Source organism: Aureobasidium melanogenum (genome assembly GCF_000721775.1).
Source record: "Aureobasidium melanogenum CBS 110374 unplaced genomic scaffold scaffold_2, whole genome shotgun sequence".
Taxonomy (NCBI): domain Eukaryota; kingdom Fungi; phylum Ascomycota; class Dothideomycetes; order Dothideales; family Saccotheciaceae; genus Aureobasidium; species Aureobasidium melanogenum.
This window is the reverse complement of record NW_024470054.1, coordinates 1,368,991-1,392,508: the sequence shown is the minus strand read 5'-3', so window position 1 is coordinate 1,392,508 and position 23,518 is coordinate 1,368,991. Positions and strand designations below refer to the sequence as shown.

The 23,518-nt window shown below is 50.3% G+C and overlaps 11 protein-coding genes across 11 annotated transcripts; 6 read left to right on the top strand and 5 right to left on the bottom strand.

The window, feature by feature from the left end:
- Positions 1 to 117: 117 nt before the first annotated feature.
- Positions 118 to 803, top strand: M437DRAFT_81237 (ARP2/3 complex subunit Arc18; the record flags this gene model as incomplete). The annotated part of the gene is made up of 3 exons (XM_041027518.1): positions 118 to 123; positions 185 to 700; positions 756 to 803. The coding sequence occupies 3 exons, from the start codon at positions 118 to 120 to the stop codon at positions 801 to 803; spliced, it is 570 nt and encodes a 189-aa protein (XP_040883783.1).
- A 305-nt stretch (positions 804 to 1,108) lies between these two features.
- M437DRAFT_38807 (acid protease) lies at positions 1,109 to 2,678 on the bottom strand (the record flags this gene model as incomplete). The annotated part of the gene is made up of 2 exons (XM_041019900.1): positions 1,109 to 2,301; positions 2,375 to 2,678. The coding sequence occupies 2 exons, from the start codon at positions 2,676 to 2,678 to the stop codon at positions 1,109 to 1,111; spliced, it is 1,497 nt and encodes a 498-aa protein (XP_040883782.1).
- A 432-nt stretch (positions 2,679 to 3,110) lies between these two features.
- On the bottom strand, positions 3,111 to 4,491 carry M437DRAFT_39198 (MFS general substrate transporter; the record flags this gene model as incomplete). The annotated part of the gene is made up of 2 exons (XM_041019962.1): positions 3,111 to 4,346; positions 4,408 to 4,491. The coding sequence occupies 2 exons, from the start codon at positions 4,489 to 4,491 to the stop codon at positions 3,111 to 3,113; spliced, it is 1,320 nt and encodes a 439-aa protein (XP_040883781.1).
- A 341-nt stretch (positions 4,492 to 4,832) lies between these two features.
- M437DRAFT_39949 (DNA repair protein) lies at positions 4,833 to 6,017 on the bottom strand (the record flags this gene model as incomplete). Its single annotated transcript, XM_041020103.1, has 2 exons — positions 4,833 to 5,867; positions 5,922 to 6,017. The coding sequence occupies 2 exons, from the start codon at positions 6,015 to 6,017 to the stop codon at positions 4,833 to 4,835; spliced, it is 1,131 nt and encodes a 376-aa protein (XP_040883780.1).
- Positions 6,018 to 7,492: 1,475 nt separating this feature from the next.
- M437DRAFT_29064 (acid protease) lies at positions 7,493 to 8,870 on the top strand (the record flags this gene model as incomplete). The annotated part of the gene is made up of 2 exons (XM_041019153.1): positions 7,493 to 7,739; positions 7,825 to 8,870. Coding segments are annotated over 2 exons (1,293 nt in total), but the record flags the coding sequence as incomplete, so codon positions are not given.
- A 560-nt stretch (positions 8,871 to 9,430) lies between these two features.
- M437DRAFT_81232 (alpha/beta-hydrolase) lies at positions 9,431 to 10,650 on the bottom strand (the record flags this gene model as incomplete). The annotated part of the gene is made up of 5 exons (XM_041027517.1): positions 9,431 to 9,656; positions 9,705 to 9,802; positions 9,854 to 10,306; positions 10,365 to 10,525; positions 10,575 to 10,650. The coding sequence occupies 5 exons, from the start codon at positions 10,648 to 10,650 to the stop codon at positions 9,431 to 9,433; spliced, it is 1,014 nt and encodes a 337-aa protein (XP_040883778.1).
- Positions 10,651 to 11,301: 651 nt separating this feature from the next.
- On the top strand, positions 11,302 to 12,820 carry M437DRAFT_39293 (uncharacterized protein; the record flags this gene model as incomplete). Its single annotated transcript, XM_041019983.1, has 2 exons — positions 11,302 to 12,645; positions 12,698 to 12,820. The coding sequence occupies 2 exons, from the start codon at positions 11,302 to 11,304 to the stop codon at positions 12,818 to 12,820; spliced, it is 1,467 nt and encodes a 488-aa protein (XP_040883777.1).
- Positions 12,821 to 14,444: 1,624 nt separating this feature from the next.
- M437DRAFT_81230 (uncharacterized protein) lies at positions 14,445 to 15,901 on the top strand (the record flags this gene model as incomplete). Its single annotated transcript, XM_041027516.1, has 2 exons — positions 14,445 to 14,459; positions 14,582 to 15,901. The coding sequence occupies 2 exons, from the start codon at positions 14,445 to 14,447 to the stop codon at positions 15,899 to 15,901; spliced, it is 1,335 nt and encodes a 444-aa protein (XP_040883776.1).
- A 2,315-nt stretch (positions 15,902 to 18,216) lies between these two features.
- On the bottom strand, positions 18,217 to 18,737 carry M437DRAFT_39999 (uncharacterized protein; the record flags this gene model as incomplete). The annotated part of the gene is made up of 2 exons (XM_041020115.1): positions 18,217 to 18,618; positions 18,678 to 18,737. The coding sequence occupies 2 exons, from the start codon at positions 18,735 to 18,737 to the stop codon at positions 18,217 to 18,219; spliced, it is 462 nt and encodes a 153-aa protein (XP_040883775.1).
- Positions 18,738 to 19,289: 552 nt separating this feature from the next.
- Positions 19,290 to 20,284, top strand: M437DRAFT_72288 (peroxisomal 2,4-dienoyl-CoA reductase-like protein SPS19; the record flags this gene model as incomplete). The annotated part of the gene is made up of 2 exons (XM_041025829.1): positions 19,290 to 19,344; positions 19,401 to 20,284. 2 exons carry the CDS (start codon positions 19,290 to 19,292, stop codon positions 20,282 to 20,284), a joined length of 939 nt encoding a protein of 312 aa, XP_040883774.1.
- A 1,031-nt stretch (positions 20,285 to 21,315) lies between these two features.
- On the top strand, positions 21,316 to 22,930 carry M437DRAFT_81227 (uncharacterized protein; the record flags this gene model as incomplete). Its single annotated transcript, XM_041027515.1, has 4 exons — positions 21,316 to 21,454; positions 21,534 to 21,826; positions 21,925 to 22,062; positions 22,154 to 22,930. 4 exons carry the CDS (start codon positions 21,316 to 21,318, stop codon positions 22,928 to 22,930), a joined length of 1,347 nt encoding a protein of 448 aa, XP_040883773.1.
- Positions 22,931 to 23,518: the final 588 nt, after the last annotated feature.

Below are 23,518 nucleotides of genomic sequence, written 5' to 3'. Positions count from 1 at the left end.
ATCTATCGAGCTCGACCAAGCAATTGACCTTCTTTCTAGCCATCTTGATCGATTCTCTCGCCCACTCGTATTCATCACACAACCCGACGGCTTCACTGCTGTCTCCCACATTCCATCATGCCTGTATGGACCACAATTGTCCACAGCACCTCGGCGTAGCCCCTACTGACAGCTAGCTGGGCAGGCATACCACTCAGTCTTCCTCGATGAGCCCAACCAACAAGTCATTGGCAACTTTTCCCTACTGCCACTCCGTACCAGAACCCGTGGCCCGGCTATGCAACTTCCCGCCCTTTCCGGCGATGTAACAGAACTCACCATCGATGCCTCACATGAAAGCTACGACCCGCTGGACGAGACACTGGCTTTGTTCCGTGCAAACACCTTCTTCCGCAACTTTGAGATCAAAGGGCCCGCCGACCGTGTCCTGATATACGGTATTCTGTTCGTCAGCGAAGTTATCCAGAAGATCAAGCCTCAGATGTCCAGGAGAGATGCCGAGAAGGCCGTCATGAATCTCGCTCTCGACACAAACTTTGCCATTCCTGGCGACGCCACATTCCCTCTCAACCAGGCCTTTGAGCCTCCGCGGGACAGACAAGAAGCAGAGGTCTTGAGACAGTACATTAGCCAAATGAGACAAGAGCTGGCCACCAGATTGTTGAACAGGATATACGCAGACGGAGATGCTCCTAGCAAGGTAAATTCATCCTTGAAGTCCTGCTCAAGCACACATGCTAATTATGTCTTACCAGTGGTGGTTGAGTTTCACAAAGAGAAAGTTCATGGGCAAGGCCCTTTAAGTCGTCAATTGAGCTTGAAGGCGCCAAGCAGCAGTCTTTAGTATCAGCCCTCACAAAACTAAACAACCAGCGGTCTCTACGAGATAGTCACACATATTAAATAAGTTGAGCTCGAAGAAGTCACGCCACCACTGACGGTTTGCACACAGATTGGTTAGGCTTGTTTGTTTTCTTCTTTGTATCCTGACCCTGTAAATACATCAACCTCTCTACATCAAACCTCGGCCGAAGAAAAGAGAAAAAAAATCAAAAGACACGCAATTCAATTCGGTCCGCTTCCTATTCACTCTCTACACGCTCCGCGTCTAAACTGCCAGCGTTGTTGCCATCACAACAACAGCGACACACAGAACCCACATACCAGAAGACCCTATATTAGCCATGGTAGCAGCCGCCACACTTTCAGAGCGACGTAAATGCCCGTTACTGCTGCGTGACGGGCTGTAGTCGCCTGATGGGTCGTACATTCCAGTACCTGTAGGGGTTGGATAGGACTCGGCACCTGTAGCATACCCAACTGTATTGGTAGCAGTCGAAAGCTCGTACGTCACCGAAGTTGACAGTCGACCTTCGACCTTGTCTAGTTGGACCTCAGCTCTGAGGTTGTTGTTCACGGCCTTTCTCAATCCATCTGCGCCAGCTTCGACCGGAACCACGTCTGACGAATTGGCTCCAAGGTTGGCTTGTGCCAACGACACTTGCCCGTTATCCAGATCAAACACCCAGTATCCAGCTCGCATGACTGAACTCGATGTGACAAAATGTGTCCCACGCTGTGGTACGACTCGAAGCCAACACATCGGTCGGCCAGAAGCATCAGTCGCCGCACTTCCGTCTTGTGTCGTGATCTGAGAGAACAAATCGGCTAACTCAAGGCGCAGTACAGCCGTGTTGCTTCCATTGCCAGCAAAAGTTACCTCAAGAAGGGTTGTGTTGGCGATGCCACGAGCCACTTCACTGCAAGCTTTAACATGGAATCCTCTAGGAACTCCGGGCCAGAATCCTGTGGAAGGTTCGGATCCTGCATTTCGAACAACCTCGAGGTATGCGTCGATCGGCAATTGCCAATCAGGGGTTCCCGTATCTATCAAAGTTCTGAACTTCTTGTCGTTGGTTGAGCGGACGATGGTCCGTTCTGATTCGTTGTAGGGTTTGATCCTAACTTCCTTGAGATACAGATCGATGTTATCAACCTTATGGCGTCCACGCAGCAAATTAAGCGTGGTTAATTGACCTTTGTATTTCTTGGTGTCGATCCCACCGAACAAGATCGAGCCATATTGGTCCAACGTATTCAGGTAGATACTGTAGAGGCGTGACGAAATAGCACCGGCTTGCACAAGCCCTTCCACGAAAGTTGGCCGTGTTGCCATTTCATGATACTTTCTGTGCGACATGTTACTAGAGTAACCAAGGCCCAAGATCCCTGTGTAAGGCTTAAAGCGCTCTTTCAGTTTGGTGGCAAGCCCTAATGTAAGTTTCTGTACAACAAGATCATCTGGAAACATGTTAATAAAAATCCTTAGGCCGTACACTGCAGGCATTCAACCCTGGGGTAGACTTTGACATACTTATCTGGACAGCATCTCTGATATAGTCGCCTCTGAACCATTCACTACCTAACATAAAACTGGCCTGGAAAGCTTCAGGGTCGATCATCTCAAATGTTGAAGACTTTGACGAGTCGAAGGTACCACCAACACAGTCAGAGGTGTTACAGAAAGAGGATTTGGACGCCAGCAAAGACACGTTGGAAGCGAAGAGAAAAGTATTGCTGCTTCCGGTGTCGATGCTAAGTGTCTGTGGCTGTCCCGGGGTGCCAACGGTGAGATTGACGAAGTACTCAATGCCCTCTGTATTGCCCACACTACTCATCAAGGCAAGTTCGACGGTTTTTGAGCGGCTGGCTGTTGTTGTTGTTGTTGTTGTTGCATAGCGAAACAGCAGAGAGAGAGAGATGAAGAATCTCATGAGGAACTGCATGTTATCGGTAAGTTCAATCTCCAAAATTCAAAGTTTGTGAAGACAATAGTTTCGGAGAAGAGATGACCAGGAGCACGATATATACTGAGGTATGCCTACAATATTACTCACCGTGAGTGATATCCATTGTTATAGTCAAAGTAGCCATGACTCACTTGGTCCGGCCACAATGATAACAAAGCACGGTGTCAGGCTAGTATATAACTGATAGAGTTCAAGTCGAGTGCTTGAAGTGGCTTGATTTGAGGTCATTACTGAAAGAGATGTTTCTCTATTCGTCTTCAGGCAGAAAGATCTCCTCGCGGCATGCCAAACATTGTAATATTACACTTGTACAGGTTTGCGAAGACCACCAAACGCGAGTGCGACAACCCCAAGCATGCCTGTAGCCCCAACAGCATATGCAACATCACGGCCAGCCCACCAGTATAGAGAGCAGAAGGAAAGAGGACCCAGTGTGCGGCCGATTTGGCCAAATGACCTATGATTGCCAAGCTTGTTGCCACGCTCAGAAGCACTGGCCTCGAAACTGCTCAGACTGTTCAGACCCGTCACGACGGTGGCACTAGTTACGGCAAGTAAGGCAGCAGCGCCATAAAGCTGGGCCTCAGTTGTGAGGCGAGCAAGGAGGATGAAGGCGCACAGACACGACACAACACCAAGCTGTACAACGCGAAGAGGATGCATGCGGCGGGTCACGGTGCCTTGAAGGACAGAAGCCACAATACCGATGAAGCCTAGGAGGCGTCCAGTGTTCTTGCTGCCATAACTGAAAAGATCGTAGGTCATGAACGGCAGAGAAAATTCCATGCCGCTGAAGAAAAGAATGAAAGCCAGATGGGTAAAGTTGAGTAGGCCGTGTGAGTTTGTACGCTGGGTGGTGGTCTTTTTGTTGTCATCCGCCTTTTTCTCCTTTTCTGATGTGGAGCTGACAACATGTGTCTCAGGCAGACAGAAGTAGAGGTATAGGGTTTCAGTGACAATAAGGAAGAGAGAGAAGCCAGCGGCGGTAGCGAAAGGGTTGCTTTGCACGAGGGTGACATTGGAGAGGGCAGCACCCAGAGCAGGACCAAAAGTGAAGGCAATACTGAAGCAAGCGCCAACCAGAGCCATTGTTGCACCACGCTGCTTGTCGTCGCTGATGTCAGTAGCGATGGCCATGGCCAATTGGACATTACCCTCGCTCAGTCCACCGACGACGCGACTGGCGAGAAAGGTGCGGAAGTCTGTCGCGGCGACCCAGAGAGCAACACTGAGGATGTTGCCCATCATGCTCCATAACAGGGCAGTGCGACGGCCGTAGCGGTCGGAAAGGCTGCCAATGACAGGTGATGCAATGGCCTGGCAGAAAGAAAACAGCGAGCCCAGTGCTCCTCCTAGCAGGACGATGTCGTAGCGGTCATTGATTGGTTTGGCAAAGGTGTTCTTGTATGCATTGAGGAGACCCAGTACGCGAGAGAGGAGGGTTGGACTTGTTGACGAAGATGTTATCGAGGCATCGACGGCGCGGTAGAACTCGAGGAGCTTGGGGAACAGTGGGAGAATGAAGGTAAAGGAGATCTAGAGTAGGTATGACGGTCAGAACGGTGCTGGCAGTAGAAACATGGTTGACGCGACTCACGAGATCAAGCAGGAGCGAGATGAAGAGCACCTTGAGCACCTGCTTGCGCTTTTGAGGCGTTACTGCCACGGCTGCTTGTGCCATGATGGATGAATTGCGTTACGCTGATGCGATTGTAGAGGCGTATCTTGGTGTTAGAATGACGGCGCACCTTCAACTCAGATTGCTGTCCTGCTATTGTTTTGCAAGAAGAAAGGTATGACACAGGAGGGGGATAAACGTAGACTCTTGGTCGATTGACAAATAAAGCGTGCTTACTCGAAGCTGTTTGGAATGATCGTCATGCCACAATGCAGCCACGCCTCGGTTCATGTCGATCAATCAGCTCCGTGCTCATCGCATCTCTACATGATGCACATACTCGTTGCATTAATAAGGGGTATCATGACTACTGCACTGCACTGCTTTATCCACCGTCTTCTTGATCAGAACTCCAGCTCCTCGACCTCCATACCACACTCGATGCACGTCTTGACAGTTGCTCCCGTCTCTGGGTTTTCGACCGCTCGACCCCATTCGTGTTCGTGCTTTGAGCCCCAAAGCTTGTCTCCAAAGTTTCCACCCTCGACCCCCGCCTTTTGGCGCTTGTATGCATCCACTCGCGTTCTCCTTTTCAGGTCATTTAGCTTGCTCTTAAATTTGGCCTCCTTTCTTCGTTTGGCCTCGGCCTGCCTCTTCTCAAACTCCTCGTCCAACGCTTCCGGGCTGCCCCATTTCTTGTCTGAGAATGCATATTCTTCTACCTGATAGCGCAGGTATAACATCATGTTGTTCCATGTTGACTTGTGCGGATTTGGCTTCTCCAACCGTGGCAGTAGTTGTTCATCTTTGAGTTCTGGGTCCGTAAGGAGATAGTCTTCTCGTGCTTCCGTTTTGGTGAGCAAGCTGTACTTGTCGGGAAACTTCTCCTGGCACGCTTTGCACACTTGACATCCAAACACATCGTCCCATTTCCAGTCAATCTCCAAAGTGCCGCATTCCCTGCACTTCTTCTGCTCTTTTGCTCCGCCTAGAGCACTAAGACCCGGTTCGTAAGGACCAGCTCTTTCGTTCTTCAGCTTCTTGATCAACTGTGCCTTTTCCCATTCCTTTAGCGTCATATTGGCCGGCTTCTGCTCTTGGTTTGGCGTGTGCAGTGCTCTGTTGTGTGGATCGTCTTCGGCTGTCAAGAATCCTCCTTTGGTGTCCGTCATCTTGCTGAAGTCATATTCAACAAACTTCTGAAACTTTTTGGCTGGTTCGATGCCTGAGTCGCGAGCTGGTTTACTGAAACCATCTCTGTCGCCAGATTGTGCCTGCCGTGCGTCGCGTTGATTTGGTTGCACCGAAGCTCCAGATAGAGCAGTGTGCGGTCGTTTCTGTCCGGCGAGGAAGCCTGAGGGTGTGCGGTTTGCTGGTACTTCCTGAGTCGATGCAAGTTGCTGTGATCGTAGAGCTTTTGCTTTCAGGCGAGCTTCTTCCTATATACTGTCTCAGCATATTGTCTTCCTCCGACACTTAGTAGTCCCAGTTACCATGCGCCGGATCTTTTCTGGCGTCATCGGTGATCGTGGTATGGAGCCTGGTCGAGCTGTTCTCGGTGGCGTCGCCGCTCTTTCGGAGTCGACCATAATTCTTGCTGATCAAATGTTCCAATACGCAGGTGAAAGCTAAGCAAGTGAGAGATGTCGAGTCGGCTTGTGCCTAGTGTTCGTAAGGGTAGAAGTGTATGGTGTGAATGTCGAGGCGACAATTTGAGAAGGCGCTGACATCATCCGAGGCAGACAAAGAACAGGGTCGTCCCAGTGACCATATTTTGTGCACCTTTTTTATCAGGATAGATATACTGCTACTTTGTGGCTGTGACTCCTACTTTATCTCAGGATGAACAATAGTCTACTGCTCTCGCAGGTGCTTACGATTGTCTCTTGGTATCATTATGCCTGAGAAGAGTTTTTGGACAGGGATGCATTCGCGCCGTGAATCCGTGGTCTTCAGTTTGCTGCAGTCACCAGACGTCCACAAGTGTTCATACACGCACAACAATCATGAAAGTACCGGTAGATCAAGTATTCAACGAGATGGCATATACTTGGGACGAAGAAGAACCCACAAGAATCAAGGTTTCCCGAGCTAGAGAGTGATTGATTGTTCATGACAAAACTCAGGATGGCCCTCGTCGTGAAGAATAATGAGACGAACCAAATTTCAGCCAATCACAGCCTCGATAGTATAACGGCTAGTACGAAGGTCTCATATCGGTCATCGACATGACCAAGCAAGGCTTGGGTAATCCTTAGATGGGAGTTCGATTCTCCCTCGAGGCATTATTTTTGACCTGCTTGCGATGCGATGCGTCACGACGCCGACCCTTTGTGTACCTTTTGTCAAAGCGCCGCGATCAATCTCACCTGAACTCCACGACCTTATGCAGCACACACCCAAACCGTGCGACTTTCCAGAAATCTATGGCTCAGACATCCTGCTCAAAGTGATATGCTCAGACTCGCTGGTTCTTGCCTTGAGGGCACTCGGAAAATCGATACCGTCAGTCTCGATAGCTCGCGATCACTCTCGTCAGGTTTTCAGTTGGGAATCAGCCCCATGCTGTGACCCTTTGCTCAGATCCAAGGTTGTACTTGTATTCCTGTCGAGCCAGAATTGAGCTGCCATAGAGTAAGTGATAGATTTGATCTGTTTGAGAATGGTATCAGATCGAGAACTATCTTACGCAGAAGTTGAGCAAGATGTGAGTAAGATATCAGCGTAGTACGCCTGGAGGAGCAAAGATAGCGAATTAAGCTTGCTATTTGAGCAAAAGAAAAAAATCGCTTGTATATAGTGAGTCATGCTCAGGGCGCTTTCAGCATATATAGAGGTCATTGCCATCTTTCCTCTAAGACTCCTTTCCCTACAAGTACTAAGCTTTAGTGTCTGGTTTACGGTCATATCCAGCCTACTCTCTACACCAGTAATCATGAAGTCCTTTGTCAGGCTTCTTTCTTATCTCTCTCTGCTGTTCTGCTGTATGAAAGCAGCAACCAGTCAGTCGAACACAGTGGAACTCGCTGTGACAAGCAGTTGTGGGAACACAATCGGCGATGTGTATTGTGTCAACGTTACCATCGGCACCCCCGGGCAGCCTCAGACAATCTTCTTGGATACTGGAAGCAGTGACACAATCTTCCTTGCCTCAAATGCATCAATATGCGAAAAACATGGCTGCGACGGCGGCACTTTCGATTCGTCCAAGTCAACGACATCCAAGATGACAGAATCTGGAGCTCTCGATATACGCTACTTTGATGACACCCGGATGATGGGCGACTTGATTACGGATGTAGTTCACCTGGGTATGTATACATAAAAGAGGCTCGAGAATGATGCTCAACAGGCCATACATTGTACCTCAAGACGGACTACTAATACCTTTTCCAGATGACCGCGTGATAACAAACGTCCCAATAGGACTTGCTAAGGAAGGAAGATTGCGCTTTGCCCCTTACACAGGAGTTCTGGGTCTCGGTTACTCAAGTCGGATGGCTTATCTAAGGCACCGCAATGGAGTAAAGGCCTTCCCGGGCTTCGTTGATACGCTCGTCCAAGCTGGTGCTATCCCTTCGCGTCTCTATAGCATCTACCTCAATACACTGGATCTCTACGGCTCAATACTGTTTGGCGGCATCGATACAGACAAGTACAAGGGTCCGCTAACCACGCTCAACTTATTCAGTATAGACCAACCCGATCGCGTAGATGAGTTCTACTTGAGAATGGAAAAGGTCAACATGCAGCCTAGTAATGGACCTAATCAGACCATCTTTCAAGCTACGGAAAACGTAAACTGGTACACTATATTGGACACAGGTACCCCGGGCTGGGTACTCCCAACTAGCACATTCCATAAGCTCATCGGATACGCGGGAGTATTGCCAGAAGCTGGCTATTATAGTCAAAGTGGAATACCCGACAACAGTTTCGTCAAGCCGTGCAGTGAAGTGACTCGTGGGGTTGAAAACACCACTCGTTTCGAGCTCACGTTCGCTGGGAGTGGGACTAACACCGCCACACTGCAACTCGAATTAGCAGACTTGTTCACTCCACTCTTGGATAGAAACGGGAGGGCTGTGACCAACAGATTCGGTCAACAGATGTGCTGGCTGCGAGTCAGCGACGCTCAGTCCGAGTCGGTAGCTTCGTGGACGAGTGGCAATGTCATGAGAGCCGGTTACTGGGTATTTGATCTGGATAATGGCCAGGTGTCGGTGGCACAAGCCAATCTTCGAGCAAATTCGTCAAACGTTGTCCAGGTTGAAGCTGGTACAGAAGGGCTGAGAAAGGCTGCGAACAATCTCAGGGCCGAGACCCAGGAGGTCAAGGTCAAAGGTCAAGTATCTGCTTCAGTGGTACCCAGACTGTCGACCGTGGCCGGTGCTGCCAGCTACGCTACGAATGCAGAGTCTCGCCCAAGTGCAACTGGTGTTGCCAGGTTGCTCGAAATTACATCTGGGCCTGGAGCTATTGCACCAATGCGTCGTTCAGAAAATGCAGCCGCTGCTATGATGATTCCTGGAACAGTCGGGTTCTGGTATCTTGCTGCTTTCTTTGTCATCCTCTCGATCGAAGTTCTTGTGTAGTATGGCAGATATAAGCATGCTATACGGATAGAAAAAGAGCGACGTGTATAATTTTGAAAAATTTGCGTACGACGTTGTCTTATTGTTTACGTTGCTAACAGTAAACGATTTCGAAGCACTATTGCCGTACCTCGTTCACGTAGAGTTGTAGTTGCTGCTACCATGTAATGTGTCAAGCTAGACATAGCCCCGAATAAGCTTTGGGCCATGATTGCCCGTGTGACAATGTTGTCGAGGTTCGTGAGCCATGATATCAAGAGCGGGCCTTTCTTATGTGAGTGCTCATACAGATGGGATCATACCGCTGACACAAACCTTAAGGCTGCCTGAGCCTCATGAACTGCTGAAAGTTGAGCCAAGGCGAACCCTTTGTAGACACTTACACAGGAGAGAAATGTCCAGAAAGCTCACAGAGCGCACCTCGCTTTGAAGACCACCTCGCCAAGCCACTCTTCCACGATGGCGTTCACTTCTCGAGGAACTTGTGTCAAAGCCCAATGGCCAGCTTCTACTTCTCTTCGCCTTAAGTTTGCCACAAAGGTTTCCATACCTTTGGACATCTCGGGCGTCAACACTGCATCAAGCGTTCCAGAGATGAACAAGACTGGCTGGATGATCTGCTTTGTTTCCAGCCTGGACAGATTAGCGTGTGATTGTTTTAGTGTTCTTGATTCAACTCACTTCAAGTCATCTTCGTAATTGATACGACGCGTCCGATACCAGTTCAGAGGACCATGTAGTCCCTGGCGCATATATTCTTTCGTGTAGTATTCAAGCTCCTGGACATTGACTTAGGACAAACCTTGTGATCCTGTTCTGTTCGAACTCACCTCCCCATCGAGCGAGGGTGCGAGACCGATTGTCTTCAACCCTTCCAAGTCTATGCCAGTTTCTGGTCGAAAACAAGGTTTGCCTTGTGCGGACTTTCCACCATATAGAGCCTTCAGAAAGCTTTTAACCTGATCATAAGATTTTACGTTGGCCTCCAGCTCTGGTCCTGCAAGTTGCATCTGATACCCAAATTGAGGCAACGGTCCATTGGCCATGTCAGCGAGCGAGATGAAATGTGTGGAAGGAGCCGTGTATGGTGTGCATACAGAAAAGACATGAGTCACCAGCTTTGGGTACCATTGTGCAGTCCGGTATACTACAAAGCCACCCCAATCGTGACCACCCAGGATGATTTGAGGGGCTTGTAGCTGCTTCGCCAGCTCCGAGATATCGTCCGCAGCGCGTTTAATGGAATAAAGCCGCAAGTCAGCAGGTGGGGAGCGTGGAGCATCCTGAGATGCAGACGGTCAGAAGGTATCAACGGAAAATGGCCGGTCTGAAACAACTCACTGTTCCACCATATCCCATCATATCGGGGACGACGACTCGCATGTTTAGCTTGATTAGAAATGGTATCTGGTATCGCCAGCCATAGGAGAGGTCTGGCCATCCGTGGATGAGAAATACAGTTGCCTTGAAATTCCCATTCTTGGGAACACCAAGTATGTAGTCTGTTCTGCTTAATACAATCCTTGATCCGAACCAAGGACATGAACGTACGGTATGTGTGGCCATTCAGATTAGCCTCACAGTGGGATATACGACTATCACCAGGGGTGATCTTGTCGACCGACATGACTGTTTGCTGTTAGCGAGGATGTACGATTCTCTGGCAATATATAAGTGCTGCAGCTTTGTGACAGTTATGGCGTTGATTCTTTAGTGCTCATGAGAAGACCTCGGGTTTTGACAATGTGCGGGGAGCCTCGGATGGACTGCCTTCTTGCTGAAGATATTTTGAGGCATGGATGCAGCTGCAAGATATCAAGAGATGCTGCTTGAGATCAAATTTTGATCGGAGCCTGTGCAATCGAGATAGTAGATAATGCTTCGATGCCTGAGCAAATCAAGGCAGCTGCAGGGTAAGCTGCGATTGATTACTCAGCGGCACTTGTGTGTCCTCAGACTTGCGCATAGAGATGAAGAAAAGGCAGACTTCATATAGAGTATGAAGAAAGATGCACGAGATGTGGCATAGTTGCAGAAACTTCTGTGTTTGAGCCACAAGGCTAGACATACGATAACAATAGAGGCATACAGACAAGGCGTCGAAGATGACCTCCGAGCGTTACGATACTGATTGGCCTAATTGGGTTAAAGGCGGGAGTGTACATAGCGGGGAAATGGTAGAAGTCAAGTTGACGGCTTTCAACGCAACGACGATTTTGGTTTGGCGAAGCGACAAGCTGGTTGTCAGACGAGTGATCTGAGATAGTCAGCCTGCAGTATGGATACCTCAACAGCGCCGGCGACAGGACAGGCGCAACAGCAGCCTCGGGCGCGGCGACCGCACCGGCCTCGCAAGGACTACACCAATTTGGACACGGTATTTGAGTCGCTCGACGACCTCAAAACCGCCCTACGCCAGTACATGGACAATGCCACCACCCCCGACGCCCTCCCGCAATATGTCTCGTGTGCCATGACCCTATCCACCCACGCCGCTCTACCTCTCAAGTCTCTCACTGAACCCCAGCACTCTCGTCGTCGTCCCAGCTATGCACCCTTCGATGGCTTTGGCGACGAGCTAGATCTTGGTGGACATGACGTCGGCTCGGTCGTCCACGAACAACATGAACAAGAGCAGGACCAGGAGCAAGAGCAGCAGCTACAATACAAGACAGTCCTGGAGTTGGTGAATATTGACGATCTCAAGCAGCGACAAATATGGCAGCGCGCTGCAGCAAAGGGTATTGTCCACCAGATCCAGGACCTTGATGGCTTCAAGTACTGCTTCAACAACAACTGGTCCAGCAAAGACGACAATGGCTATCGCTACTCGTACACCTGTCTCGACTCGTTGGAAAACAAAGACAGACACGCCAACGGATTTCGTGCCACCAATGCCGCGACTCGGCGTCCTGGCGCAAACACTCGCGGCGTTCGCAAGCCCACCTACGACTGCAAGGGCCAGATTGCTGTCAAGTTTTCCGCCATGCGACAGTCCGTTGAAGTTGTCTACAAGCACCATGCCATCCACAAGACGGTTGCCGAAAGGCGTCCGCCTCCACGTAAGGATTCAAAGCGGAAATCTGTCACACATCAGTCCGTTTCGGACACCACGCCCGATGCAAGCTTGCTGTCCTTCGCAGACCCGGACACTCACGAAGACTCCTTCATTCTCCAGGACGTTGACACTTCGGCCTTTCAGCCCTATCCTGGTCCATTAGAAGTCCCAGCTACAAAAAAGCCTCCTCGTAAGGTCAAAGACAGCGCAACTCAACCACGCGCAAAACGTCAGAAGATACAGCCTGTTCAACCAGCAGATCAAGCAGAACGTCCCTTGTCGCTGGTCGAGATTCTCCAACAATCGATGGCTCCAACTGACACTTCTACTGTCAACCACGAATCGAATGCCAATCTATCGCCATCGCCGCCTCCACCTCCTCTCTGGCAGAATCCGCCTTCTGCTCCTGTCACCATGTCGTCTAGCACTCTTTCTGGCACCTATCCTCCTCTTGCGAGTCGTCCGAGCTTTAGTTCGGCTTACCAACAACCGCAACCACCTGATGTAGGCCGCTTCTCTAAGCTTGCAGTCCCATGTTTCAAGTGCAAGGCTGCGCATACTCAGGTAAGTTCGATGAATTCCAGTGTCCAATTTCGAAGCTCACTTTTGGGGAAAGTGTGATGGTTTGCAACCTATCTGTAACTCCTGCCAGCTACGAGGAACCGTCTGCAATTATCCTTCGATCCTCAGATTTGACAAGGCACCTGTTCCAGATTCGCGCTGGATACAAGGTATGTAGCAGCTTGCCTTATCTTCCCACATTTTTTGACATATTTCAAGTGCAACCCACGCAGAATGGGCGTGGTGTGTTTCGTGTGAATCAGACCTCCCTGGCGAACAACACATCGACTGTCCCCGCTCAGGATATGTTTTCTGCTGCTGGTCAACAAGGGTCATGGTACTCTCAATGATGATGAATTGTTCTTGAAAGGCCTATGACATGTCATGGCTCTGTATTCTTTCTTTTGTTGCATCCCCTGTTTAGCATGTTGAGATACCCCTTACAAAGTTTTGCTTTTTGCCTTGTGTTTTTAATTTCGCGACCATGTTTCAATCGTAGGACATGTGTAGCAAAATTGATCGCAGTGCATTTTACCTCGATGCTTTGAGCTGACCATCTAGAAGCACAAGTAATCATTGGGCCGAAGTTCTCAAATTCACCACGTCATACTGTTAAGGAGAGGTCGTTGATCAAGTTTTATCAACCCGATCATGAGCATGACCGTCAGCTTTTTCGACACACCGACGTGATGCGGCACTGCACTGTACTTTGGTGCTCGGACTCATCTCTCTTGGTGGCCTGGCTGTTATACAGATTGTGTATTGCGATGACCTCCAGAGGATTGTTCATTCGAGGTCAAGGCATCCAACAGGAACCACCGAGGATACTGTTACTCGACTCTCAAGTCGAACATTCGATGCCGCGCATCTCGAGCACCGTATGATTTAAGCCGTTGCAACAGTCAGCTCTGATGGGTTCTGCTTGCTGATGCATGCGAGTCAATCCTGCTTGAACGAGAGATGGGTGCGGCCGTGAACTTCCCAGCAGGGTTTGAGTGCCCATTCTGTCGAGACGCATCTCCGAATGGCAGTCAAGATACAGTGTTTTCATGATGTGTACCTAATCCAGAAGAGCAGCTGAGCTCATCCTCAAGTCCTCTCTGGAATTATCATACATATCTCAAAGCATCGTATCTTCTGACAGTCATATCACGAAAGACGCTTCGAATCATTGCTTCGCACGACAACCATATGTACGGAATTCAATATCCTTCGCCAAGCTGCAACGGGAGGGACATTTATATATCATGGAGGGTAGAGGTCTTACATGAGAAACAGGTATCCTGCTTCGTGCTCAGGAGGAAGTCATCAGTCAGGGGGAAACACCCGAAGCTGATCTGAGTGCGCGACTAAGTTCCTGTTGGGTCATCGTTGAGCGAGAGTCGTAAGCCTCTTGCCCTCGTGCTCTCGAGGGAAGTCACCACTCAGGGACGCATCGCTGAGAACGCGAAGCTGTCGACTGGTGTCGAGAGAAGAAAGCCTCAGGCAGCAGCCCAGCAAAACGTAATACCATCCCAACGCAACGCCGTCAACAGGCATCGAGGGAAAGAGCATCACGACGCGCGGGTCCTTCTTTTGGTGAGGATTCGCCAGTCTATAAAATCCCCTCTTCTCTCTTCCATCCTCATCTTCCCTTTCCATCAACCCACCACACAATCAAATTTCCCACACAGCACCACAACTCCTCTTGTCTGTTTCTTCCATTGCACCATCAGGCTGCATCATCTTCCGATCAGCATCTTCATCATCGAGCCCGCCGCTCTTCTATCGACAACTCTTCTGTCTTCATCTCACCAGCCAGCATGAAGCCCTCTACTGTACGTTAACATTCACTCATCATCATCCACACCCATCCATCATCACTTTCATCATCAGCCGTCCATCTCCATCATCAGCCATTCATTACCGTCGTATCTCACGCTTACTGACCACCACACAGCTCATCGGCACCTCTGCCGCCATCACTGGAGCTGTCGCCATTTCTGGCAACTCTTCGATTACTTCTTCACTTGCCTCTCCCACAGGCGGCTCCAACTCTTCCGCCTACCCTCCCATGTCTGAACAGAGTAAGAAGGAGATTTATGCTCTCCTCCACAGTCAGGACCGTCTCATGATCAGCCTCGGCAACACTGGCAACTGTGACACCGCGTCTTTCGGTCCCGAAGAGCGTCTGTTCTACAACGCCTGTTACGCATATCCTCAGATCATCAGCACCCGTGCCAGACACATTCCCGACGTCAGAATCAGCGATATGGACGATACTTGTGTTCTGGCTGCCTTCGAAGGCAATGACTGCACTGAGGGAGGCACCATCATCGCCGAGCTTGAGCAAGTTGAGGACCCTCGCGATCCAGACGACAACACAGCCGTCTGTGTCTACGATGGCAAGCTCATTGACGACGATGGCGATAACTTCGGGGCTCTCAAGTGGGTCTGTGGCCCTGGCATCGAGAAAGACTGGGAGAACCCTCGCAACATCAGCATCCAATATCGCGACCCAGACTCAGACTCCGACGACGACACTCAGTCGATCTTCGCCAGATCTGTGGACGCCGAACTCTCCCGCGACCACGTCACTGTCGCCCCTGCCGATGGTCCCAACTGCAACAGCGCCCAGCACCGCGACACTGACACCAAGGTTCAGGGTCACTGCCACTCGTTCGACAAGCCTTTCTCTTCGCTCTCAGCCACCATCAAGCGTGCAGGCCACAGCAAAGTCGGAGGCTCTGAGCCATGCTCTGTTCTTGTCTTCAGCGACAACAAGTGCAAGAAGGACGGTGCTGAAATTGTCGACCTCAACAACACTGGTGCTCTCGGTGTCTGCCACAACGTCTCTCTTCATCACGGCAACGACGCTGTCACTCCCATCGCTGGTCACTCTTGGAAGTGGGTCTGCGGTCGCCAGAAGATCAAGGACTGCCTCAGTGGACCTGCCGACTCTGACACCGACACCGACACCGATGATGAGACTACCACCACTGTCAAGAAGGGCAAGACCCTCACTGTCACCGCCACTACCAGTTTGGCTTGCTCTTTGACCACCGAGGCCGCCCACTCTGTCGACGTTGTCACCAGCGTCATCACCCACAAGCCTGTCACTCATACCCTCACCAGCGTCTTCACCAAGACTCAGCTTCGTGTTCGCACTAAGCTTATCACCAGTGTTGCCACCGCTGTCTCCACTGTTCGCCACACGTTGACTAAGCCTTTCAGCACCACCTACAAGGTCTGCGACGCTGAGGCTTCTTCTCAGGCTTGAGCACTTCACCTTACATCCATGAGTCGGCCTGACTCTTCATGATCCTCAGCGGCGTTTTTTCTTGTCTTCTGATACCACTTGTTCTCTTCTTTTCATCATGCTGCCTCACATTTGTTATGACCAGGAGGCGTTTCTTTTGTCCTTTGCTTTGTTTCTTTCATCAGAGAGTATCTCTTCTCATCAGCACGAGCTGCTCAGCATTTCCTATTGACGACAGGGTTTTTCATTCTTCATGTTCTGTATGCTTTAACACTAGGTGTCACTGCTTTGCTGACTACCAATGTATGAATTGATTGTTTCTCTTATCATCAATGTGCCTTTGTCTTGTGTATCTTTTGTGACCATCCTGTGCATCGTCTGCGCCCTTGTCCATCTCCTTCGACCAGCGATTTGTCGCACCATTGGTCTCGAGTAAAGAACGCGACCAGCCCTGTCAGGTCCAAGATTCATGCAATTGAAACATCCATGTCCATCAGCAACCATCAGATCTACCACCGAGAGTACCGGAACAGCTGTGGTTGACTGATGACGGGTTGTACCAAGACGTCCCTTGACATTTGACAATGATATCGAGACGTCTCGCGAGAACGATCTGACGGCTGCGAAACCTCTTCACAATGTGCACCAAGTCTTTTTCTGGTAGTAGATCTTCATTGTTTCTGCCAGATAAAAAGCTGTATGATCATTGCATCGATGATATGATTACCAAGTAACACGAGAACATGAGGTCCTCAATACTAAAGTTCTGCTATCTCCGGCAATTCTGTGAACTTGTATTGCTATCCGATTCACAAATAGAAACACGAGAGAACAGAGATATGAGCTTTCGATCCGTCGAATGAATGACATTATGGGACGCTGGCACTACAGAATACGTGTATACAACTAATATTGTGGCGTGAACGAAAAGGGAGTCTCGGAATCCCTCAGGCTTCATCAGTCTTACACGTCTTTGTTGATTTGGTCTATCTACTTGTAAGAGAAAAGAAGAATTGTACAGTGTACAGCATTGTAGAGACGCAGTGAGCGGATTCTCGTCTGTTCGGTATACTCATGCATCAATCCCTGATTTGAGGAGACAGTCTCGTGGACAAGGTCTGGAGCAACTTCGAACCTGACTGTAACACTTCTGTATCCTTCGTAATTGTCGAGCCATCTTCAAGAGATGCGCCGGCTACACTTTATCAAGTCCAACAGCCATGATTCTCACGGATATTCGAAATAGCACGGCCTTGATGCCAAGATTTCAGCAAGTAAGCGTGTGGTGAGTGATCCGAATGATACTTTGATCGTTTGAAGCCTTGACTCTGACTTGTAAAGCGCATCCGAGGCCTGTGAGCACCACAACCGAGACCATCAGTCCAGTCTCTGCTGACAACAGGTCAATTCCAACAATGAAGATGTATGGGGCTCATTCTCGAGACGGTAGAAACTTGCTGAGGCGCTGACGACGAATTTGTTTGATATGCAGCAAAATTGTTGGTCAGGCAATTTCAGGATGTGTCAAAGCCACTGCTGATGAGAAGTAAAGTGGACACTGAGCGAAGACAAAGGAGACTTGATGCGTCAAGAGGGTATCAGAATACTTCGTCAAGCTCAAGTGCAAAATAGCAAACGCGGTCGGAGTCAAGGGCTTCAACAAGATCATTTCAGTCTACTGATGAAGACCATGATCGAGAAACAGAGTTTGGGTCGCACAAATGGTAAATACGAGAGTTCTGGCCGAAAACGCTGGGCCACTAAGACCTGAGCGACAGTGATATCCAGACGTGACCGCACGATGAGAGAGTGTGCAAATTCAGGGCGTAGCCATTTCGAAAGGCAGCTGACGTTGAAATATGGTGGAATGGATCGTGAGCGTTTCAAGCACCTCGGGCAAGAATGAGACAGTCCAAGAGATCATCTGGTGATGCCATGATTGTTCTCTTCTCGTTTCTATGAGATCAATGCCGGAAAAACTTAGGGTATGGGTCCCAGTCCTTATTATGGCGAGCTACAGTGTTCTAGTCTTCTTGACCAGAGATACTGCCAGCTCCAGAGTACTCGAGCCTTCGTAGGAGTGGGGCCTTCACGGCCGTGGTGAGGGAAACAGACCCCGGGTGGCATCATTGCACGAGCGAGAGGCAAGTTACAATTCCGAAAGAGTACTCAAAGGCTGGCTTCATTGAACTTGTTACGTAAATCTGCATAATCAGGCAGGAGTGAAAAGATGTGGCCTCCTAAGCTCAGTGCTGACGAGAGCTCGAAGCCCTTGAACGTCGTGATGTGGGCGGTGCTTCTCAATAGTGCTTTGGTGGTGAAGATGGAGCAAGTGATCAAGCACCGTCGCCCCAAATGCCAATGACGGCCATTGCGAAACCAGCAAAGCCGATAGTAGCTCTTGCCTGCTCAAGGGTCTGAGAAGATTTAACAGCCTTCTCGACCGTTTCACCATTGACGTCGTCTTGATCTTGAGAGGGGAGAGATTGGCCAGGGATGAGATCTGAGGCGGCAGCAAGACCGGCGACCAGAGAAGTCCAGAGCAAATAGGGATGTCTAGCGCGAGCTGGTGAGAGAGCATAGGCAAGATTGAAGGAGAGCAACGATATGACGGCAAGAGAACGCAAGTGCAGCGAGGCAGTTTGTTTCAGCGAGATCAGGACATGTTGGGCAGGCTTTGCTGAAGGAAGAGCTAGAAGCGCTGGTATGGACAAGGTGGCCAGCGAGTACGAGGCACCCTAGACCTGTGTCAGTCGATTGCCTGTGACTGGTGCTCAGGTAGAGTTTCGGAGCTTACGGTGAAGAGACCTAGACTCGTGGTGCCCACGAATTTGCAGGCAGCAATAAGGGATGGCATTTTCTGGATGGGTGCAGGGACGCTTGCGACGGACTCGATGTGTCGTCTAAGATATGGCGATAGTGTTCAGCAGAGCATGTGCGTTTCACCTTGACGTCTCCCCGTACCATTGCTGTTGTTCGCATACGTCAGGTCCGTGCATCCCCACACTCCAACGGCTTGCACCCAGCACTCTCGCTTTTGCAACTGGTGCAACAAACACAAGTCCAGAGTTCCCATCTCTGCTATCACGCCGCTGTCCTTGTCTCGAAAGACTTGTGGTCTGTAGAGTCATAGCACATTTCTACTACAGCCCCATACCTACTCGCCACATACCAAGAGTCAATTCGACTACTACATATCCACCTCGGTGATCTAGCCCTGAAACATCTACCTCGGCAACCCGTACCCTTTAGCTGGAGCTGACACGACCTTGTGAACACGCTTGTTGTATTGTTTGATCTTCCCTCCTCTTCCTTCTCTGCCTTCTCTACAACCGCCATACCCGCCCCGCCCCACTAGTCTGATCGACCCAGGACTACACGTACACGTCTGTCCAGACCAGCTGCAAATATGCCGCAAGAGAAAAAAGAATATGTCAGTGATGCGTGGAAGGATGGTATCTTCAGTAGGTTCACCTCTTGCCCGGAACACACCCCGTGCAATGCTAATTGTCCCCTCCAGAGGACAAGGTACTGTTTTGTACAGGTGGTGCTGGTTCCATTTGCAGTGCTCAAACCAGAGCTCTTGTCCATCTAGGTGCATCTGCCGCCATCATTGGCCGCAACAAGGAGAAGACTGAGCGAATGGCCGCCGACATTGCTACCGCCCGTCCTGGCGCTCGTGTCATCGCAATCGCTGGAGTCGACGTGCGCGACCCCAAAGCTCTGCAAGAGGCTGCGGACAGAACTGCCAGGGAACTGGGTGGCATAGATTTTGTCATTGCCGGTGCAGCAGGCAACTTCCTGGCACCCATGTCACAGCTCAGTGCCAACGCCTTCAAGTCCGTCATGGACATCGACGTCCTCGGCAGCTACAACACCGTCAAAGCGACCATGCCATATCTTGTTCAGAGCGCCAAGAGCAGCGCTGCAGATGCGACACACCCGAGCACTGGTGGTAGAATCATCTTTGTCTCGGCAACAATCCACTATACCGGTCTGCCTTTGCAGACTCATGTTTCAGCCGCCAAAGCAGCCGTCGATTCTCTGTCAAATGCGGTTGCCATTGAGTATGGGCCGCTCGGCGTCACATCAAATGTCATTGCACCTGGTCCCATCGGTGGCACAGAGGGCATGGCACGATTGGCCAAGAGTGACCCGGAGAGCGTTGCAAAGTCAGCAAAGAAGGTGCCTGTGGGACGACTGGGGTCGGTCAAGGATATAGCAGATGCGACCGTCTATCTGTTCTCTGATGCAGGCAATTTTGTTAATGGCTCGACGGTGGTGGTGGACGGAGGCAGCTGGAGAGTGAGTGCTGGCAATCCGGGCTCTACTTGGGAGTACCCGGACTTCATCCTGAGCGGAGCGACTGTTGAAGGAGTCAAGGGCGGTAAGGCCAAGCTGTAGAGTGTAAGCATTTAGATTGCAAATGTCTGTGCGTCAACGTCGCGACATGTGTAGAGGACGCTCTAGTCGTTAGGGATCGGAAGTGCATGGAGCGAGTGACCAAGGGTGCATCAAAGGAAGGCCACACAAATCTTTGTTGCATATCTCGGCCGTTGGCGCAATTGTGTGAGCAGGTTAAGCTGATATGCTTCACAAGAATGTGTGACACGGTGGAGAATCAAGAAAGCATGATGGGCACCAGGGCGGCAGATCCGGCGCGAATCTTGGACAGCGGACACCAAGGCCTCGGAGCCCATGGCTCCATTGGTCGTGTCTCAGACAGGATGACGAGGTCATGGAGATTCGCGAACCTGTTTGGCACATCCGGGGCTTCAGATGATGAAACAGCGGGCCGGCAGAGTGCAAATCATAATCACCAGAGGCGACAGACTTTGGTTAGCGCAGTCGACGACTCGAGTCTTGCAAATAGGCGAGTCAACATTATTACCCAACGGCTGCAATAACATTGTGCGTTTTGTGCCATCGTTTGCTTGCTTGCTTGCTTTGGTTGCTTGCCGGAGTCTTCCAATTCTTGTTTTATCGCAGCTAGCTAGCTCTTTCTCTCTTCTCCCTCCAGTCCTAACCCACAGTCATCGCTCCACCGGACCTTGCCTCTCTTTCTCTTTGCGCTCTGGTCCTTGCTTCGCTGCTTCACTGTATCGACGCCCCTGCCTGGAGTCCATCGCGCCCTAGCTCTCCCCCTGGCCAAGGACAATTGATGGAAATGTGCCCAGCCCGCTCACCATACGAAGACTCGACTCTGTAATTCTGCGACGGGCGTGGACGAGCTCCCGACACTCTTTTTCTTCGCTGCGCGTCCGCTCGATCGACATTTTCTTTGCGCTGCCAACATCCATCATCCCTGTACCACCCAAGACTAGGTCACTGCAAGCCGCTTTGTCGCTGCAGTGTGACTAGTTGACGACCGCCGACCGGCCCCTCAAACTCCCCTCAGTCTGTGTCTTGGCATCCGACCACGCTCCCATATCATCATGGTGTCTCGAGGCAGTCTTCGCAGCAGCCACATGTTGCTACTGCCACTGGCTCTTATGTCGGGATTCTGGCAACATGCACATGGCTTGGGCCAGACATACTGCTCGAGCCAAAACACGGGATCCAACTTTGACGCTGGTGAGCTTTAAGCACTGGGCACATGTCTCATGTTGCGGCTTCAAGTATGTCATATGCCAGCTTGCTGACTTGCATGCAGTGACCGACATTTACCAATCCAATGGCGCATGTCAGAAAACATGCGTTGACAACTACGCCTTTGCCATCGTCCAGTACCAACAATGCTGGTGCTCAAATTACGCTCCTGCTGATCAGGTTGATGTCTCCGAGTGCAATCAATCTTGTCCCGGTTATCCCGACGATAAATGTGGTGACAAAGATAATGGCCTTTACGGCTACATCAAACTCAACAACAGCCCTTCAGGCACCCTAGGCTCTGGCTCCGCCAGTAGCTCCACGAGCAGTGCTGCTCAATCGTCAACACAACAATCGGTAAGCTTTAACTTGATCTCCTCGGCTGTGACTCTACATCATCTGCAAACCGACTTCCTCGCTGCCCCGCATGACAACTGAACCATATGTCTGCTTAGACACCTACCTCATCACCCTCTCCTTCCTCCGCCCCGGCCTCTTCCCCGGTGCAGAGCGATACCACCGTGTTCACCTCCGTGCCTGTCACCGTGACCGTCAAGCAGAGTGCTTCGGTCGTCGTATCCTATGTTACACCTGTATGCCTTCTCCATTTTTTTCAGTCTTCAGTCGCTTGCTGTTTTGCTACTTTCACGCTTATCAACACTCATGCTAATTCCTTCCCTCCAGTCCTCGAGCACACCTACAACAACATCATCATCGACATCATCGACATCATCAACACCCTCTTCAACTTCTTCGTCCACATCATCAACATCAACATCGTTTTCTCTTACCTCTACTCAAGCAGCTGTCATAACGAGCAGCCCTTCCTCTACTGCTGCTGACACAGACTCACTTTCTCACACTACTCTTGTCAGCACCCGTGTTGTCACCCTCTCGGGTGCTCCTGTAACCCAAACCGTTACAAGCACTGCGGTTGTGACTCCTGGTGCCGGCTCGCTACATGAGAATGAATCGAAAGGTGTTTCTGGTGGAACTGTGGCTGGAGCTGTTGTTGGTTCTGTTGCTGGTGTCGCTCTTCTCCTCGCAGGTGCATTCTTCCTATGGCGCAGGAAACAATCCGAGACATCCGATCCAGAATCTCCGAGGTCGGGCTCCGGCTCAGGTTCTACCCGAAGAAGAATGGAGCGCAATACTAGCGTTCTCAGCAAGACCGGTCTGCTGTCGTCTGCAGGTACCGCTGTTGACATGGAGAAGTTCCAAGATGACGCGGGTCAAGGTCATAGATATCATGGCAGCGAGTCGACTGCGCCAACCTCTACTAGCCCGGATGGTGACAGACGGAACAGCCGGCCCCTCATCTATGACCAACGACTTAATCCTGCTGCGCTCATGGAACATTGGGAGAGGAACGGCAGTCGTGCGAGCATTGGTACTATGCAAGACCAACGAGACTATTCCCGACCCTTGGGTGTCACCAATCCCGATCCAGTCGACGATTAGTGGCTTCGCTGTTCTATTCCTGACAGCTGCTGCTTGTTTCACGCGACCAAGATTTTCCTATATTCTTTTCGCCTGACTACAGACTTTTTCTTGTCCATTATTTTTGTCAAATATCTTCAAGGTTCATTTAGCGGGCGTTTTGGGCAGACTGCCCACTGGTTTTCTATATCTATTATTCAACAACATAGAGGGAGGGCATTGATTCAGGGATGCCTACACTTGCCCGCCCATCGACAGTATATACCACACAGATCGAAACAAAAACGTAAATAAAAGAACAATAAACATGATAATCTCCGAGGCTTCCGGCGTCTCCTTTCGCGGCGTCTTGTCTTCCGTCAATCCCATACTTTGTGCTTATGCAAATTGTCTATACCAAACGCTTGGCCTTGTATCATGTTGAGAATAATGAGGGAGGTTTCACATCACTATAGATGCAAGTGTCAATCTACGGTTATCTATTCGAGATGATCGTTACTCCACAATGGTCAGATCGATCCTCATCACTCCACATCAATCAGATCCGAAGCGCGATGAACTAATTTCTTAGAATTCCCACCAATTCTCAACACGTTGTCAACATGTTCT